The 18,654-nt window shown below is 43.2% G+C and overlaps 1 protein-coding gene across 1 annotated transcript in view; it reads left to right on the top strand.

Annotated features, from left to right (window-relative positions):
- Positions 1 to 18,213, top strand: part of LOC139392764 (ST6 beta-galactosamide alpha-2,6-sialyltranferase 1) — a 176,840-nt gene extending 158,627 nt beyond the window's left edge. The window contains exon 9 of the mRNA XM_071141011.1: positions 16,022 to 18,213. Coding sequence (XP_070997112.1) covers positions 16,022 to 16,299 — 278 coding nt within the window. The 3' untranslated portion in view covers positions 16,300 to 18,213. The remainder of the gene's footprint in view (positions 1 to 16,021) is intronic.
- The last annotated feature ends 441 nt before the right edge of the window (positions 18,214 to 18,654 follow it).

The following is an 18,654-nucleotide window of genomic DNA, read 5'->3' as shown; positions in this document are numbered from 1 at the left end:
AAGTGGTCACATGGTGGCTCCGAGAGAGATTCTCGCGTAAAATACAGAGGTAGCCATTACTCCAATCGGTCAGAGTGAAAAACGAATTGTCCTGACTGATATATTATCGAATAGATATTAGAAAAACACCTTGAGGATGGATTCTAAACAACGTTTGCCATGTTTCTGTCGATATTATGGTGCTAATTTGGAATATTGTGGTGACCGCAATTTCCGGGCGATTTCTCAGCCAAACATGAAGAAAAAACGGAGCTATTTCGCCAACAAAAATAATATTTTGGGAAAAAATGAACTTTGGCTGTCTACCTGGGAGTCTCGTGAGTGAAAACATCCGAAGTTCATCAAAGGTAAACAATTTAATTTGATTGCTTTTCTGATTTCCGAGACAAGTTTGCCTGCTGCTAGCAAGGCATAATGCTATGCTAGGCTATGATAAACTTACACAAATGCTTGTCTAGTGTTGGCTGTAAAGCATATTTTGAAAATCTGAGATGACAGGGTGAAAAACAAAAGGCTAAGCTGTGTTCCAATATATTTCACTTGTGATTTTCATGAATAGGAAGATTTTCTAGGAAGATTTATGTCCGTTGCGTTATGCTAATTAGTGTCAGATGAGGATAACGGTCCCGTTCACGGGCTGGGCGTCACTACAGGTTAAGGACTTTCAGAGACTTGTCCCGAAGCCACTCCTGTGTTGTCTTGGCTGTGTGCTTAGGGTTGTTGTCCTGTTGGAAAGTGAAACCTTCGCCCCAGCTCTGGAGCAGGTTTTCATCAAGGATCTCTCTGTGCTCCGTTCATCTTTCCCTCGATCCTGACTAGTCTTCCAGTCCCTGCTGCAGAAAAACACAGTCCTTTAGATGCCTTTTGGCAAACTACAAGTGGGCTGTCATGTACCATTTACTGAGGAATGGCTTCCATTTGGCCACTCTACCATAAAGGCCTGATTGGTAGAGTGCTGCAGAGATGGTTGTCCTTCTGGAAGGTTCTCCCATCTCCACAGAGGAACTCTGGAGCTCTGTCAGCGTGACCATCGGGTTCTTGGTCACCTCCCTGACTAAGGCCTTTCTCTCCCGATTGCCCAGTTTGGCCAGGCGGCCAGCTCTAGGAGGAGTCTTGGTGGTTCCACACTTCTTCCATTTAAGAATTATGGATGCCACTGTGTTTTTGGTTAGCTTCAATGCTGCGGAAATGTTTTGGCATCCCTCCCCAGATCTGTGCCTCGACACAATCCTGTCTCGGAGCTCTACGGACAATTACTTTGACCTCATTTAATGGTTTTTGCTCTGACATGCACTGTCAACTGTGGGACCTTATATGGACAGGTATGACAGTATGGCTTTCCAAATCATGTCCAGTCAATTGAATCTACCACAGGTGGACTCCAATCAAGTTGTAGAAACATCTCACGGATGATCAATGGAAACAGAATGCACCTGAGCTCAATTTCGAGTTTCGTAGCAAAGGGTCTGCAAACTAATGTAATTAAGTTTTTTCTGAAAAAAAATGTTTTTGCTTTGTCATTATGGGGTATTGTGTGTAGGTTGATGAGGAAAAGCATTTATTTAATCAATTTTACATCAAGGCTGTAATGTAGCAAAATGTGGAAAAAGTAAAGTGGTCTGAATACTTTCCGAAAACACTGTTTTCGCTATGGTTGGGTGTTGCTATGGTGACCAGTGAGCTGAGATAAGGCTGGGCTTTATACCTAGCAAAGACTTAGAGAGTACAGTGTGTGTGTGACACATAGTATTAAAGTGTTTATTACATACACTACCAGTCAAAAGTTTTATAACACCTACTCATTCAAAGGTTTTTCTTTATTTTACTATTTTCTACATTTTTTTTTCTTTTTTTTTTCACCTTTATTTAACCAGGTAGGCTAGTTGAGAACAAGTTCTCATTTGCAACTGCGACCTGGCCAAGATAAAGCATAGCAGTGTGAACAGACAACACAGAGTTACACATGGAGTAAACAGTTAACAAGTCATTAACACAGTAGAAAAAAAAGGATAGTCTATATACATTGTGTGCAAAAGGCATGAGGAGGTAGGCGAATAATTACAATTTTGCAGATTAACACTGGAGTGATAAATGATCAGATGGTCATGTACAGGTAGAGATATTGGTGTGCAAAAGAGCAGAAAAGTAAATAAATAAAAACAGTATGGGGATGAGGTAGGTAAAAATGGGTGGGCTATTTACCGATAGACTATGTACAGCTGCAGCGATCGGTTAGCTGCTCAGATAGCAGATGTTTGAAGTTGGTGAGGGAGATAAAAGTCTCCAACTTCAGCGATTTTTGCAATTCGTTCCAGTCACAGGCAGCAGAGAACTGAAAGGAAAGGCGGCCAAATGAGGTGTTGGCTTTAGGGATGATCAGTGAGATACACCTGCTGGAGCGCGTGTTACCGGTGGGTGTTGCCATCGTGACCAGTGAACTGAGATAAGGCGGAGTTTTACCTAGCATGGACTTGTAGATGACCTGGAGCCAGTGGGTCTGGCGACGAATATGTAGCGAGGGCCAGCCGACTAGAGCATACAGGTCGCAGTGGTGGGTGGTATAAGGTGCTTTAGTGACAAAACGGATGGCACTGTGATAAACTGCATCCAGTTTGCTGAGTAGAGTGTTGGAAGCAATTTTGTAGATGACATCGCCGAAGTCGAGGATCGGTAGGATAGTCAGTTTTACTAGGGTAAGTTTGGCGGCGTGAGTGAAGGAGGCTTTGTTGCGGAATAGAAAGCCGACTCTAGATTTGATTTTCGATCGGAGATGTTTGATATGAGTCTGGAAGGAGAGTTTACAGTCTAGCCAGACACCTAGGTACTTTTAGATGTCCACATATTCAAGGTCGGAACCATCCAGGGTGGTGATGCTAGTCAGGCATGCTGGTGCAGGCAGCGAACGGTTGAAGAGCATGCATTTGGTTTTACTAGCATTTAAGAGCAGTTGGAGGCCACGGAAGGAGTGTTGTATGGCATTGAAGCTCGTTTGGAGGTTAGATAGCACAGTGTCCAAGGACGGGCCGGAAGTATATAGAATGGTGTCGTCTGCGTAGAGGTGGATCAGGGAATCGCCCGCAGCAAGAGCAACATCATTGATATATAGAGAGAAAAGAGTCGGCCCGAGAATTGAACCCTGTGGCACCCCCATAGAGACTGCCAGAGGACCGGATAGCATGCCCTCCGATTTGACACACTGAACTCTGTCTGCAAAGTAGTTGGTGAACCAGGCAAGGCAGTCATCAGAAAAACCGAGGCTACTAAGTCTGCCGATAAGAATATGGTGATTGACAGAGTCGAAAGCCTTGGCAAGGTCGATGAAGACAGCTGCACAGTACTGTCTTTTATCGATGGCGGTTATGATATCGTTTAGTACCTTGAGCGTGGCTGAGGTGCACCCGTGACCGGATCGGAAACCAGATTGCACAGCGGAGAAGGTACAGTGGGATTCGAGATGGTCAGTGACCTGTTTGTTGATTTGGCTTTCGAAGACCTTAGATAGGCAGGGCAGGATGGATATAGGTCTGTAACAGTTTGGGTCCAGGGTGTCTCCCCCTTTGAAGAGGGGGATGACTGCGGCAGCTTTCCAATCCTTGGGGATCTCAGACGATATGCAAGAGAGGTTGAACAGGCTGGTAATAGGGGTTGCGACAAATTAGTTTCAGAAATAGAGGGTCCAGATTGTCAAGCCCAGCTGATTTGTACGGGTCCAGGTTTTGCAGCTCTTTCAGAACATCTGCTATCTTGATTTGGGTAAAGGAGAACCTGGAGAGGCTTGGGCGAGTAGCTGCGGGGGGGGCGGAGCTGTTGGCCGAGGTTGGAGTAGCCAGGCGGAAGGCATGGCCAGCCGTTGAGAAATGCTTGTTGAAGTTTTCGATAATCATGGATTTATCGGTGGTGACCGTGTTACCTAGCCTCAGTGCAGTGGGCAGCTGGGAGGAGGTGCTCTTGTTCTCCATGGACTTCACAGTGTCCCAGAACTTTTTGGAGTTGGAGCTACAGGATGCACATTTCTGCCTGAAGAAGCTGGCCTTAGCTTTCCTGACTGACTGCGTGTATTGGTTCCTGACTTCCCTGAACAGTTGCATATCGCGAGGACTATTCGATGCTATTGCAGTCCGCCACAGGATGTTTTTGTGCTGGTCGAGGGCAGTCAGGTCTGGAGTGAACCAAGGGCTATATCTGTTCTTAGTTCTGCATTTTTTGAACGGAGCATGCTTATCTAAAATGGTGAGGAAGTTACTTTTAAAGAATGACCAGGCATCCTCAACTGACGGGATGAGGTCAATGTCCTTCCAGGATACCCGGGCCAGGTCGATTAGAAAGGCCTGCTCACAGAAGTGTTTTAGGGAGCGTTTGACAGTGATGAGAGGTGGTCGTTTGACTGCGGCTCCGTAGCGGATACAGGCAATGAGGCAGTGATCGCTGAGATCCTGGTTGAAGACAGCGGAGGTGTATTTGGAGGGCCAGTTGGTCAGGATGACGTCTATGAGGGTGCCTTTGTTTACAGATTTAGGGTTGTACCTGGTGGGTTCCTTGATGATTTGTGTGAGATTGAGGGCATCTAGCTTAGATTGTAGGACTGCCGGGGTGTTAAGCATATCCCTGTTTAGGTCACCTAACAGAACAAACTCTGAAGCTAGATGGACGGCGATCAATTCACAAATGGTGTCCAGGGCACAGCTGGGAGCTGAGGGGGGTCGGTAGCAGGCGGCAACAGGGAGAGCCTTATTTCTGGAGAGAGTAATTTTTAAAATTAGTAGTTCGAACTGTTTGGGTATGGACCTGGAAAAGTATGACATTACTTTGCAGCCTATCTCTGCAGTAGACTGCAACTCCTCCCCCTTTGGCAGTTCTATCTTGACGGAAAATGTTATAGTTGGGTATGGAAATCTCAGAATTTTTGGTGGCCTTCCTGAGCCAGGATTCAGACACGGCAAGGACATCAGGGTTAGCAGAGTGTGCTAAAGCAGTGAGTAAAACAAACTTAGGGAGGAGGCTTCTGATGTTGACATGCATGAAACCAAGGCTTTTTCGATCACAGAAGTCAACAAATGAGGGTGCCTGGGGACATGCAGGGCCTGGGTTTACCTCCACATCACCCGCGGAACAGAGGAGGAGTAGTATGAGGGTGCGGCTAAAGGCTATCAAAACTGGTCGACTAGAGCGTTGGGGACAAAGAATAAAAGGAGCAGATTTCTGGGCATGGTAGAATATATTCAGGGCATAATGCGCAGACAGGGGTATGGTGGGGTGCGGGTACAGCGGAGGTAAGCCCAGGCACTGGGTGATGATGAGAGAGGTTGTATCTCTGGACATGCGGGTTGTAATGGGTGAGGTCACCGCATGTGTGGGAGGTGGGACAAAGGAGGTATCAGGGGTATGAAGAGTGGAACTAGGGGCTCCATTGTAAACTAAAACAATGATAACTAACCTGAACATCAGTATACAAGGCATATTGACATTTGAGAGAGACATACAGCGAGGCATACAGTAATCACAGGTGTTGAATTGGGAGAGCTAGCTAAACAGTAGGTGAGACACCAACAGCTAATCAGCTAGCACAACAACAGCAGGTAAAATGGCGTTGACTAGGCAGGGAGGGTCGGATTAACTACACACAGAGCCTGAGTGCGGCTGGGGCCGACAGATAAACATAAACAAGCAGAATGGAGTACCGTGATTAATGGACAGTCCAGCATGCATCAGCTATGTAGCCAAGTGATCAGTGTCCAGGGGGCAGCGGTGGATGGGGCAGGGAAGCTAGACTGGCGAGTATTATCCAGGTTAAAAAAACTGGCTGGCTGTGCAGAAGGTAAAGCCGCTAGCAGTGGCTAACAATGACTAAATAGCGTGTAGCTAGTTAGCTGGTTAGCTTCTGGAGGTTCTTAAATGTGTTCTAAAAATTAAAAATAATAGCGATTCTGTATCACATTGGGTGAGGCAGGTTACCGGAAGGTATAATCTAATTAAAAATCGAAAAGCGATTGAAAGTAAATATGGGTCCAGTGAGTGGTTGGGACACGGCGATTCAGACAGTTAGCAGGCCTGTGCTAACAAGCTAACAGTTAGTAGGCCGGGGCTAAACAAGGTAGCAGTTAGCAGACCGGGGCTAAACAAGCTAGCAGTTATCAGGCCGAATTAGCAAGCAAGCAGATAGCAAGGGCTAGAAAGTTAGTCTTTGGGGGACGTCATGATGGGGTGAGTCTGTTTATGCCTCTTCATGCGGTGACATCGATAGACCGGTCGTGGGTCCGGATATTGTAGCCCAGGAGTATGCTTCGGTGGTAGCACAGGAGCTCTGGCCGGGCTAGCTTCAAGCTAAGTGGATGGAAACGCTAGCCAGGAGTAATCATCCGGGGTTGCGGTTAGCTAGTTGTGAAGATCCAGCTGAAAATGTTCCGTTTGCGGGGGGAAACCGGTGGGAATCCGGGGATAAAAATAATAGGTCCGTTATGCTCTGGTTAGGGTTGCGTTGTTCAAACTGGCGAGAGCTTTCCGAGCTAAAGGTTAGCTGATGACCAGTTAGCTGATGACCGCTAGCAATGGTTTGCTGGTAGTTAGCTGGCTAGCTTCAGTTGAGGGGTTCCGGATCCGAAGTAAATATAAATATAAATACTTTAGAAAAAAAAAGCTGATCCGCGCTACATTGGGTGAGGCGGGTTGCAGGAGAGTATTTCGAAGTTGAGGTTTAGCAAAATGTTTTAAAAGATATGTGAAGAAAAATATGTAAAAAAAATGATATATACAAGGGACACGACACGACAAGGCGTCTGACTGCTACGCCATCTTGGAACACATTGTAGAATAACAGCGAAGAAATCAAAACTATGAAATAACACATATGGAATCATGTAGTAACCAAACAAGTGTAATACAAATCTAAATATATTTTATATTTGAGATTCTTCAAATGGCCACCCCATGCTGTGGGGATGTTTTTTAGAGCCAGGGACTGAGAGACTAGTCAGGATCGAGAGAAAGATGAACGAAGCACATTACAGAGAGATCCTTGATGAAAACCTGCTCCAGAGCGTTCAGGACCTCAGACTGGAGTGAAGGTTCACCTTCCAACAGGACAATGACCATAAGCACACAGTCAAGACAGCACATGAGTGGCTTCAGGACAAGTCTTTGAATGTCTTAGAGAGGCTCAGCCAGAGTCCGGACTTGAACCCGATCTATCTCTGGAGAGACCTGGAAATAGCTGTGCAGCGACGCTCCCCATCCATCCTGACAGAGCTTGAGAGGATCTGGGAGAATGGGAGAAACTCCCCAAATACAGGTGCAGTGGAGGTTCTCGCTTGTATGGCTCCCTAAGGGCGAACCTCCCCTTTCCGCACCATTCTGCACTAACTGTAATTTTTATTCAGATATTTGGAACAACACAATTACATAATCATAACATTTAAAACTATTTAAATATAAAAATATATACAAAAATAAGACTCATAAATATACTATATATAATATATATAAATAAATAAGACGAATAAAAACTAATTGAAGTATATAAATACAAATAAAAAAAGACAATTTAATTATTACATTATTACCCTATTGCTAACAAAAAACACACAAATAAAAATTAGTTGCACATATCCTATATCACACAAATGTCACGGATCCCTCCGGAACTTTTATTACGCACACCTGGCCCCTATTCCCAGTGATTAGTAATTGTATAAGTGTGCCCTTGGTTCACCATTGCCTTGTAGATTATTGTTATTATGTTCGTTGACCTGTGCTGTGTGTTTTGGCTTTCATGCCCTTGTGGATTGTGCAGATGATTACGGGTCTCGTCCCGTGTGTTAATCATTGTGCGCATGTGTTATTTATTCGAGGTACTCCTCGCTCTTTTGTTTGGGTTTCAACAATGTGTTTTGTATATGTGTTTGTTTGGTCTTCGTCCCCGTGCTTTTACATGGCACGCTGTAATTTGGGTAATGATAAAAAAACATATTACGTATTCCTGCGCCTGTCTCCCGATCCCTTTATACCAGTGTGACAACAAATACAAAAATAGAATAACACACTTATAAAGAAGAGAACCGGATTATTACACTATTGCACTTCAAACAAGAAACACACAAACTAAATTGCACAACTGCCATCTAACACTGACCTTTCTTGCCTTCCTTGATACAAAGTCAGCAATTATATCATCATAAGAAATCTGCCCAGCAATTGCATGGTTAATACTGATGACAGCAAGGCCACTAAGGCGTTCCTGTGGCATGGTGGACAGGTAGGATTTGATGAGCTTCAGCTTTGAAAAGCTCCTCTCTGCTTCAACTACGGTCACTAGTTAGACAGAGTTAGACAAATTCTGAGAGCACAAATTTGGATACAATTCTGAGAGCTCCCTTTCGTGTACAAACATCAGCAGTTCAAGCAGGGTCATGGTCTTCGATGGCAAGTCAGGCAAGTTCTTCAGTTCCTGTGCAAGCTTTCTGCCATCCAAGTGTGAGTGTTCTTTATAGTGCAGTGTCATACTAAGGGCCTCACAATGTTCTGTCAGCTCCTCATTTGAGAGACTTTGGAAGGTTGACAGCACTCCAAACTCCTCTCCCACATTTTCCAATGTGGAAAATCTTTCCTGAAGGGCTGAGGTTGCAGCATCAACAATGACATTGAACAATCCAGCTTCTTCAGGGCATCACTCAAAAGCTCATCAAATGATTCATATGAAAAGTGCCACTTTGTGGACCTCAGCCTTTTTTGTTGTAGAACGGCCTCTACATAAATTCCCCTTCAAATATCCTTGGCTGAAGTTTGTGCAGTCATAAAGCCTGTTGCCCTGTAGTTGCTGAGACCTCACTCTGTCTTTCTGAGAAGACTGACTGCAACATCCACATGCATACTGGGAGACTGCATCAGCTTGCTCATATGTTGGATCTGGCTCAAGATGTCATACCACACCACTGTACAGATGCTGAAGCGGTATGATCGCACCTCCTCTGACAAGGACTGGGCCTCAATCTTTATCACAGGGTCTATGGTTTGATCCCTCACCTCAATCAGTGCCTCTCACCGCTGCTGCCTTATACCTCAGTGGCTCGACACTCTTAACTTTACTCTCCCACCTTGTCTCAGTCCATATCTTCAAAGTGATGTCCAAATGTTTTTTCAGGATGGCCCATCAGTGTGTGGAGGCTGAGAACAAGGTGTACAATTTGTGTAAGATGCCAATGTAACCTTTTAGCAGCATTAGCCACAACCAGGTTCAATGTGTGAGCCCCACATGGCACAAATAGAGCTCTTGGAGTCTGGCTTGGACACCTTTGTTTTTGCCTTTCATGTTGGCCCCATTATCATAAGACTGTCCTCTGCAGTCCTCAAAGGGAATTTTTAGCTCCTTTAATCTTTTGAGAATCAGGGATGCCAAATGTTGGCCTGTGGACTCCTCTGCCTCCAAAACCCCATATAATTTTCCTTTATGTGTGGCTCCTCCTGCAGTGACACAATTATAATCACAATTGACAACTATTCAGTGTGGTTGACATCTGAAGTGCAATCTAGAATGATAGAGAGGAATTTTGCCAGCTTGATGTCACTCACCATTTTTTAAATGATCTAGCTGCTCAACAAATCAATGAGTTCATTCTGTATTTGGTGGCAAGGTAACTGGGCTCGAGGGCGCCAGACTCCCCAGCGTTGCGCACTCTTGCCACCGTCATTACGCACACCTGCCTTCCCCCCGTCATTCGCATCAGTGTATAATTGGACTCAACTGGACATTACCTCCCCTATATTTGTCAGTTCCCCATCTCTGTTCCCCGCTGCTACATTGATTGTTGTTTGTCATTGTGTATCCGTGTGCTGATGCTGTTTATGTCTTGCTCTTTGTCTGTTCCTAATTACATGTCAACTCCCCGTACCTGCTTCTCGTATCCGTCATCTGTCCTTACAGAGGTCCGTTTTTGGACATGGTTATGTTGCTCTTTCATGACTGGATCAAATTGTGCCACCAGTTCAACCTCTTTGAGGAAATTTCCATTTCATGGAGAGTACAGTGTTTCTGTGTGTCCCCTTAGTGCCAGATTTCTAATTGACAGAGACTGCACAATAGCAGTCAGATGTATGAACACCTCTCTCCATCTTGTCCTCTCAGCCTTCATAAGTGCCATCTCATGTTTATCAATTGTTTACCCTTTTTTGATACTCAATGCCAGTTCTTTCCATGTTTTCATGCAGTTTTGGTGTTCTGGACTGCTGTCTTTTGAAGTCAGCAAAGAACTTGCATGTTTCCAGTCTGGATGGCAACTCATCCTGGCCAGTGCCAGAAGGTGCTCCAAAAAAATGTCAGAAGTGGCCCTGAATTTACATTGACACCCTAATTACATTTGTTGCACAATTAAATATGTCATTATGCACAATTTATCAAATTTTCAGATTAGGAACCAAATGAACCATACAACCTCCTTGGCTAATTCTAGGCATAAGACACCCCAAAAGACTCAATATATCACAAAATATACAACATATCAGCATAAAGTATTTTAAGTTAGCCTACAGCATTGGAAATTCCCCTTACTGAGCTCAGGACCTAGTCAATACAATCACAAAAAACCTTTATGATGTTACCTCAATGAAAGTTAACCAAATCAATAATGTGCTAGTTAGGTTGTAATCGTTTTGCTGTAGGCTACACATATTATCATGATGAAACTGTGTGAAATGATATCCAATGTTATGTAAGCTAGTTGGACAGAAAACGTAATATTGTCGCCCTTTGCGTAATAGCATAGCAAGCAACATAGCAACATAAGCTAACAAACATAAGTGTTATACTAGCCTATTTCATAACATACATAATATTATACTCATAAAGAGATGACATAGCTGCATACCCTTATCTTTTGCACGTTTCTCCTCTTATTCGTTCCTCTTTTTCCTAAACTGGGCACCTGATGGCTTAGACCTTTTCTTAACCATTTGTGTTGATTTGGCATTTGAGCATCAATACATTACCCATCCCCCAACACTGTCAACCAAGAGTCAAGACTAAACCAATTCACCTTGGTGGTCTGCAGACTGGTTTTTATATTATTAACTATTTCGCACAAACCAGAAAAAAATGCAACAATGTGTCTGTGAAACTACAGTGGGGCAAGAAAAGTATTTAGTCAGCCACCAATTGTGCAAGTTCTCCCACTTAAAAAGATGAGAGAGGCCTGTAATTTTCATCATAGGTACACTTCAACTATGACAGACAAAATTCGAAAAAAAATCCAGAAAATCACATTGTAGGATTTTTTATGAATTTATTTGCAAATTATGGTGGAAAATAAATATTTGGTCACCTACAAACAAGCAAGATTTCTGACTCTCACAGACCTTCTTTAAGAGACTCCTCTGTCCTCCACTCGTTACCTGTATTAATGGCACCTGTTTGAAATGGTTATCAGTATAAAAGACACCTGTCCACAACCTCAAACAGTCACACTGCAAACTCCACTATGGCCAAGACCAAAGAGCTGTCAAAGGACATCAGAAACAAAATTGTAGACCTGCACAAGGCTGGGAAGACTGAATCTGCCATAGGTAAGCAGCTTGGTTTGAAGAAATCAACTGTGGGAGCAATTATTAGGAAAGGGAAGACATACAAGACCACTGATAATCTCCCTTGATCTAGGGCTCCACGCAAGATCTCACCCCGTGGGGTCAAAATGATCACAAGAACGGTGAGCAAAAATCCCAGAACCACACGGGGGGACCTAGTGAATGACCTGCAGAGAGCTGGGACCAAAGTAACAAAGCCTACCATCAGTAACACACTACGCCGCCAGGGACTCAAATCCTGCAGTGCCAGACGTGTCCCCCTGCTTAATCCAGTACATGTCCAGGCCCGTCTGAAGTTTGCTAGAGAGCATTTGGATGATCCAGAAGAAGATTGGGAGAATGTCAGATGATGGTAAAAACTCAACTCGGCGTGTTTGGAGGACAAAGAATGCTGAGTTGCATCCAAAGAACACCATACCTACTGTGAAGCATGGGGGTGGAAACATCATGCTTTGGGGCTGTTTTTCTGCAAAGGGACCAGGACGACTGATCCGTGTAAAGGAATGGGGCCATGTATCGTGAGATTTTGAGTGAAAACCTCCTTCCATCAGCAAGGGCATTGAAGATGAAACGTGGCTGGGTCTTTCAGCATGACAATGATCCCAAACACACCGCCCGGGCAACGAAGGAGTGGCTTCGTAAGAAGCATTTCAAGGTCCTGGAGTGGCCTAGCCAGTCTCCAGATCTCAACCCCATAGAAAATCTTTGGAGGGAGTTGAAAGTCCGTGTTGCCCAGCAACAGCCCCAAAACATCACTGCTCTAGAGGAGATCTGCATGGAGGAATGGGCCAAAATACCAGCAACAGTGTGTGAAAACCTTGTGAAGACTTACAGAAAACATTTGACCTCTATCATTGCCAACAAAGGGTATATAACAAAGTATTGAGATAAACTTTTGTTATTGACCAAATACTTATTTTCCACCATAATTTGCAAATAAATTCATTAAAAATCCTACAATGTGATTTTCTGGATTTTTTTTTTTTCATCTTGTCTGTCATAGTTGAAGTGTACCTATGATGAAAATTACAGGCCTCTCATCTTTTTAAGTGGGAGAACTTGCACAATTGGTGGCTGACTAAATACTTTTTTGCCCCACTGTATATATTCACAGTATTATGAATGAATTGTGGTTTATTTGATAGCATTTCGTAGTGTGACTGATTTTACTAATTGCATTTGTACTGTACAAAGTTAGAGGTGCGCTATTTGATAGATTCCCCCGCTCCAGGCTCCCAGTGTTGAGACGTGAGGTCAACCTACCCCCGCCCCCCTCCTTATCTCGTACTTCTGAGTGGGAGAACTTCCCAGGCAGTAGCCTGCCTAGCTCACAAACTAGAATCAGGGCGCCCACTCCGACAAGGTTAATTGACCCACACACGGTGACATGATATCATTGGTGTGACGTGCAAATGAGCGATAGAGAACCGATCACGCAAATGTCACCATTCCAAAAATAAATGTGCATGTGCCCTGGTCCGCCCCCGGCAAGATGCCGATGTCGCCCATACCTAAATCCGCTACTGTACAGGTGTGCCAAGCTTGTAGCATCATACGCAAGAAGACTTGAGGCTGGAATTGCTGCCAAAGGTGCTTCAACAAAGTACTGAGTAAAGGGTCTGAATACTTATGTAAATGTGATATTTCAGTTATTTATTTTGTATCAATTGCTAAATAAATTCTTAAACAGTTTTTGCTTTGTCATTATGGGGTATTGTGTGTAGATTGATGAGGGGGGAAAACTATTTAATACATTTTAGAATAAGGCTGTAACGTAACAAAATGTGGAAAAGGGGAAGGGTACATATACATACTGTACCACAGCCATTGTCCCATAGAATTTGAATGAGTAGAACGGCCATTCCCATCCGAAAGTGTTGGTTGGGGTGAACAACAAGTAGCCTCTTTTCACAGGTGATGTATCTCTGACACAATGCCTGTTATCCTTATGTGTGCATTCTTAGTTGGAGACCCCCAGTGTGATTGGATCTTCTTTGATCTTCTTCAGTTCTAATTCTATGCTCAATACAATCTCTGTACAGAAATACTAGCTAATACATTGATTTACTAGCTAATACAGTCTTACTAGCTAATACAGTCATACCTGCTTATATTAAACTCACGTACCAAGTTTCAATAAAAATTAATACACATATAAGGAAACGTGTTTTAACCTTTAAATAACTAAATGAACCACAAACCATTACAGCCATCTCAATACTGAGCCACTAAGCTTGTAGCAACTCTATAGGCTTGACAGGCTAGCGTTAGCATAGTTGTAACTCTGCAATATATAACACTTGGGTGGGGAGATGTCAGGGAATAGACCATATAAACGGAGTAGAAAATATTACCTCAGAGGGGCTAAAAATCAATAAGTTCAAACCAGAATATTATCTGGTCGCCATTTTGTCTTGTTATTCTATGGCCTTACCTAGCTTAGGCGCAAACCCAGTCATCGATGTGTCAAAATCGCTAACAGTTTTCACAAAACCAATTTCCACATTTAAACTTAACAATTTCAACATAAATGGTAAGTTTCACTCAGATACCCATTTCAACTAACATTTTCTCTAAATAATGTGCTTTTGTACACCACGTACCTGTTTAACAGATCAAATAAAAATGAAACGAGGAGAAGCGGTTAGAGTTGTTGAGGCGAGACGGAAACCGCTATGCTTGTGCTCCTAACCGCCTCCTGCTGGTGGCAGCATGCATAAACAATTCCCAATGGAAATCCTTGAAGGATTATACAGTAAAATAATGATTACAACAATAATATCTAAACCATGTTTCATAAATACAATGTGATTCCATAACCTTATGGGCAGCCACAACTATAGTGTATGACAATAAACATTCATACTTAGATAAGTTTCTGTGCGTTTTCAAAATGTTATCATCAAATTATAAACCTACAATAGTTGGCTACACCATCTCAATCTAATCTAAAAAATAAAATGGCAAGTATCATCTACAGTAGCTACAAGAAACAACAAAGTAGTCATAAGGTTGCTTAAAACCAAATGCAATAAGAAAATAATGAATCCCTACTTCTGAGATTTATGTACGTTTAAAAAAAAATATGCCATCAAAAAATATATACACTCTTCTGGAATATATTTCAAAGCAGCAAGGAGGGCATTACTCAGTGAGGCAACAAAGAGACCAAAGATAACCCTGAAGGAGCTACAAAGCTCCACGGTGGGGATTGGAGTATCTGTCCATAGGACCACTTTAAGCCGTACACTCCACAGAGCTGGGTTTTACAGAAGAGTGGACAGAAAAAAAGCCATTGGTTAAGCAAATACGTTTGGTGTTCGTCAAAATCCATGTGGGAGACTCCCCAAACATATGGAAGAAGGTACTCTGGTGAAATGAGACAAAATTTGAGCTTTTGGGCCATAAAGGAAAACGCTATGTCTGGCGCAAACCCAACACCTCTCATCACTCCGAGAACACCATCCCCACAGTGAAGCATGGTGGTGGCAGCATCATGTTGTGGAGATGTTTTTCATCGGCAGGGACTGGGAAACTGGTCAGAATTGAAGGAATGATGGATGGCGCAAAATACAGGGAAATTCTTGAGGGAAACCTGTTTCAGTCATCCAAAGATTTGAGACTGTGACGGAGGTTCACATTCCAGCAGGACAATGACCCTGAGCATACTGCTAAAGCAACACTTGAGTGGTTTAAGGGGAAACATTTAAATGTCTTGAAATGGCCTAGTCAAAGCCCAGACCTCAATCTAACCGAGAATCTGTGATATGACTTAAAGATTGCTGTACACCAGCGAAACCCATCCAACTTGCAGGAGCTGAAACAGTTTTGCCTTGAAGAATGGACAAACATCCCAGTGGCTAGATGTGGCAAGTTTACAGAGACATACCCCAAGAGACTTGCAGCTGTAATTGCTGCAAAAGGTGGCTCTACAAAGTATTGACTTTGGGGGGGTGAATAGTTATACACAGTCAAGTTATAATTTTTTGGGTCGTATTTCTTGTTTGTTTCACAAGAAAAAATATTTTGCATCTTCAAAGTGGTATGCATGTTGTGTAAATCAAATAATAAAACCCCCCCAAAAAATATATTTAATTCCAGGTTCTAAGGCAACAAAATAGGAAAAAATGGCAAGGGGGTGAATACTTTCGCAAGCCACTGTATATTAGGCCATATATGCCCATATATTACTTTTCCATATGGGTATCCAGCGCTATCCTGATGTAAAGTGTCAGGCTCATTAAGCGCAGATAGCAGAGACCTAATTCCTATCCCTTCCTCATCAGGGGTCTTCAACTCCTCATTGCATCATGACCGATGCACAATAGCGGCAATATACTACCTGAGGCTAACCTAGATTACAATCCAAACGGGACATTTTTTCTTTATGGTCCTTTGAGCCAGATTAGACCCAGTTTACATTCAACTAAACCCCCTCCCTCTCCCCTTCCTCCAGGTACGGTTTTGATGATGTCCCTGTGTGAGGTAGTACACGTGTATGAGTTCCTGCCATCTCAGAGGAAGACGGAACTGTGTCACTACTACCAGCGCTTCTACGACGCAGCCTGCACTCTGGGAGCCTACCACCCCCTGCTCTACGAGAAGAACCTGGTCAAGAGGATGAACCAGGGGCTCGACAGGGACATCTACACCCACGGACGGGTCACCCTGCCTGGGTTCAGCACTCTCAACTGCACCCGGGGGCCTGAAATTGTACCAGCAAGCGCTGACTGAGATAATAAGAGAGATCATATTACAGTCAGAAACACACACAGGTGGTAAATAAAGAAACACAATCATATTCACAAGCACAGCATGTATAACAATATGACTGACTACTTTATCATGTGCAATCAATTCAGACAATCTCTAAATCATGGACTGATGGACATTGACAGACATGTATACATGTTTGACACTGCCATAACTAAATGGAATCTTGCAACTAATGTAAATACCCTTTACTCGCTCAAACACGCACAGGTGCACAGAATTCCTTGTGACAGCACATACAAGAAATCACACACATACATCATACAATAGACTGTCTGCAAAAAACCCACAAACTCACAGTTTTGCCGATATCCCTCTTTCCCTATGTGAATATAAGCTATAAGCGTAGTCATTCCACTGTGAGGCGCTGTTGTCCTGTCTCTGTCTCTCAGGTTGTGACTGAGGGATAGAAAGAAGAGAGCAGCTCCTCTCTCATTACTGAAGATTGTCTCTGCATGCCTGCCTTCAGCTGCACTACCACACACACATATACACACCGAACCTGTACCCTATGTGGACTAGTTGAAAATGGACTTGAAGAGAAACTGAGGAGACTGCATGAAGCTCTGACAAGAAGAGTGGCACCTCTTGGATATGCTATATAATTGACCATAGACCTGATGGAGATAAATCCTTGAGTGAAATGTGAAGGCTAACTGAAGGAAGCAACTGGAGTTCATAACATGATGCGTGACATCTAAGGGCGACCCAGAGATTACCTCATCAAGACATGGACCAGATACATTGGGTCACAGAGGTCGTGCGGTGACACACACACACACACACACCAGCCAGACTAGCAGTCTTCTCACTCATGAATGAGCCAACCATCCAGCCCACCATGGACCAATGAGAACTGAGAACAGTTGTTCTGGACTGGCTGAGGATTTCGTGGGCATCTAATGCCCCTTTGTGGGTGAACAAAATAACTGGATTATTGTATTTCCTTCCAGGAAGAAAAAATTGAAGTTTGTTAAAAGTAGAAGTTTGTTTTGGCAAATAAAAACCCTGGTCTGCATCCAAAATGGCAACCCTGATCTAATCAAATGAAGAAAGGATTTCTAGGACTGCACTGATTTACCTACTCTACGAGAACCAAATAATGCTTTATTTGTCATTTTTACTGAGATGCATAATAACTTTATAATTTACACCTCCAAGGGGGCTTTATAGATTTAGAATCATTGATGTCATAATATTGAAAATATAAGTAGAATTACAGTCAAACCCCTTGTTGTTGCACTTCTGTCCATGTTTGCCAGCCTTTCTCCCCTACCCAGCCTGTTACGTGTCAAATGTCATAGCATCTCATCATTCTGCACTCATAAGCTAATTCTATACCATCCTGCTCAGACAACCCCAGTCTTCATAGCAAACCACTGCTCACCTCGGTAACACTGCCCACACGTTAGCCGCCCCTACGTTACAAAACGCTTTTACCCAATATTGCACAAAATGGTTGCTAACATTGCCAATATGGTAGGGTTGCTGATACATTTTCCATAGTAAGAATGATCCGAATAATGTAATTGACTTTGAATTTGTGTTCAGATCATTTGTTAAACCAATTGAATGAATGAATGTGCTTCTGGAGTGTGCATTGTTGCACTGCCTATACATACATCCACCATTTCCCAACCAGCACAGAACATTCTCCTAATGTTGCCACAACATTGGGAAAGTAAGGCTGTTTATGTTATTTTTAGACCATGGCTAGGGGTGTTTTTAGAATGTTTACAGATGTTGTTTCATGGTTTCTTTGGGACTTCTGTCACCCTGATATCAATGTGTACCACTGAACAGAAATATTAATGCAATGTGTAAAGTGTTGGTCCCATGTTTCATGATCTGAAATAAAAGATCCCAGAAATTTTCCATACAAAAGCTTATTTCTCTCAAATTTTGGCCACAAATTAGTTTGCATCCCTGTCAGTGAGCATTTCTCCTTTGCCAAGATAATCCATCCACCTGACAGGTGTGTCATATCAAGAAGCTGTTTAAACATCATAATCATTACACCGTTGCACCTTGTGCTGAGGACAATAAAAGGCCACTCTGAAATCTGCAGTTTTGTCACACAACAAAATGCCACAGATGACTCAAGTTTTGAGGGAGCGTGTAATTGACATGCTGACTGCAGGAATGACCACCTGAGCTGTTGTCAAAGAATTTTATGTTAATTTCTCTACCATAAGCCGCCTCCATCGCAGTTTTAGAGAATTTGGCAATACGTCCAACCGGCCTCACAGCCGCAGACCACGTGTGTGGCACCATGTGGGCGTGCGGTTTGCTTATTTCACTGTTGTGAACAGAGTG

The sequence above is a fragment of the Oncorhynchus clarkii genome, chromosome 33 (genome assembly GCF_045791955.1).
Source record: "Oncorhynchus clarkii lewisi isolate Uvic-CL-2024 chromosome 33, UVic_Ocla_1.0, whole genome shotgun sequence".
NCBI lineage: Eukaryota > Metazoa > Chordata > Actinopteri > Salmoniformes > Salmonidae > Oncorhynchus > Oncorhynchus clarkii.
Note: the sequence above shows the minus strand (reverse complement) of the source record. Positions and strands in the feature narration are given on the sequence as shown.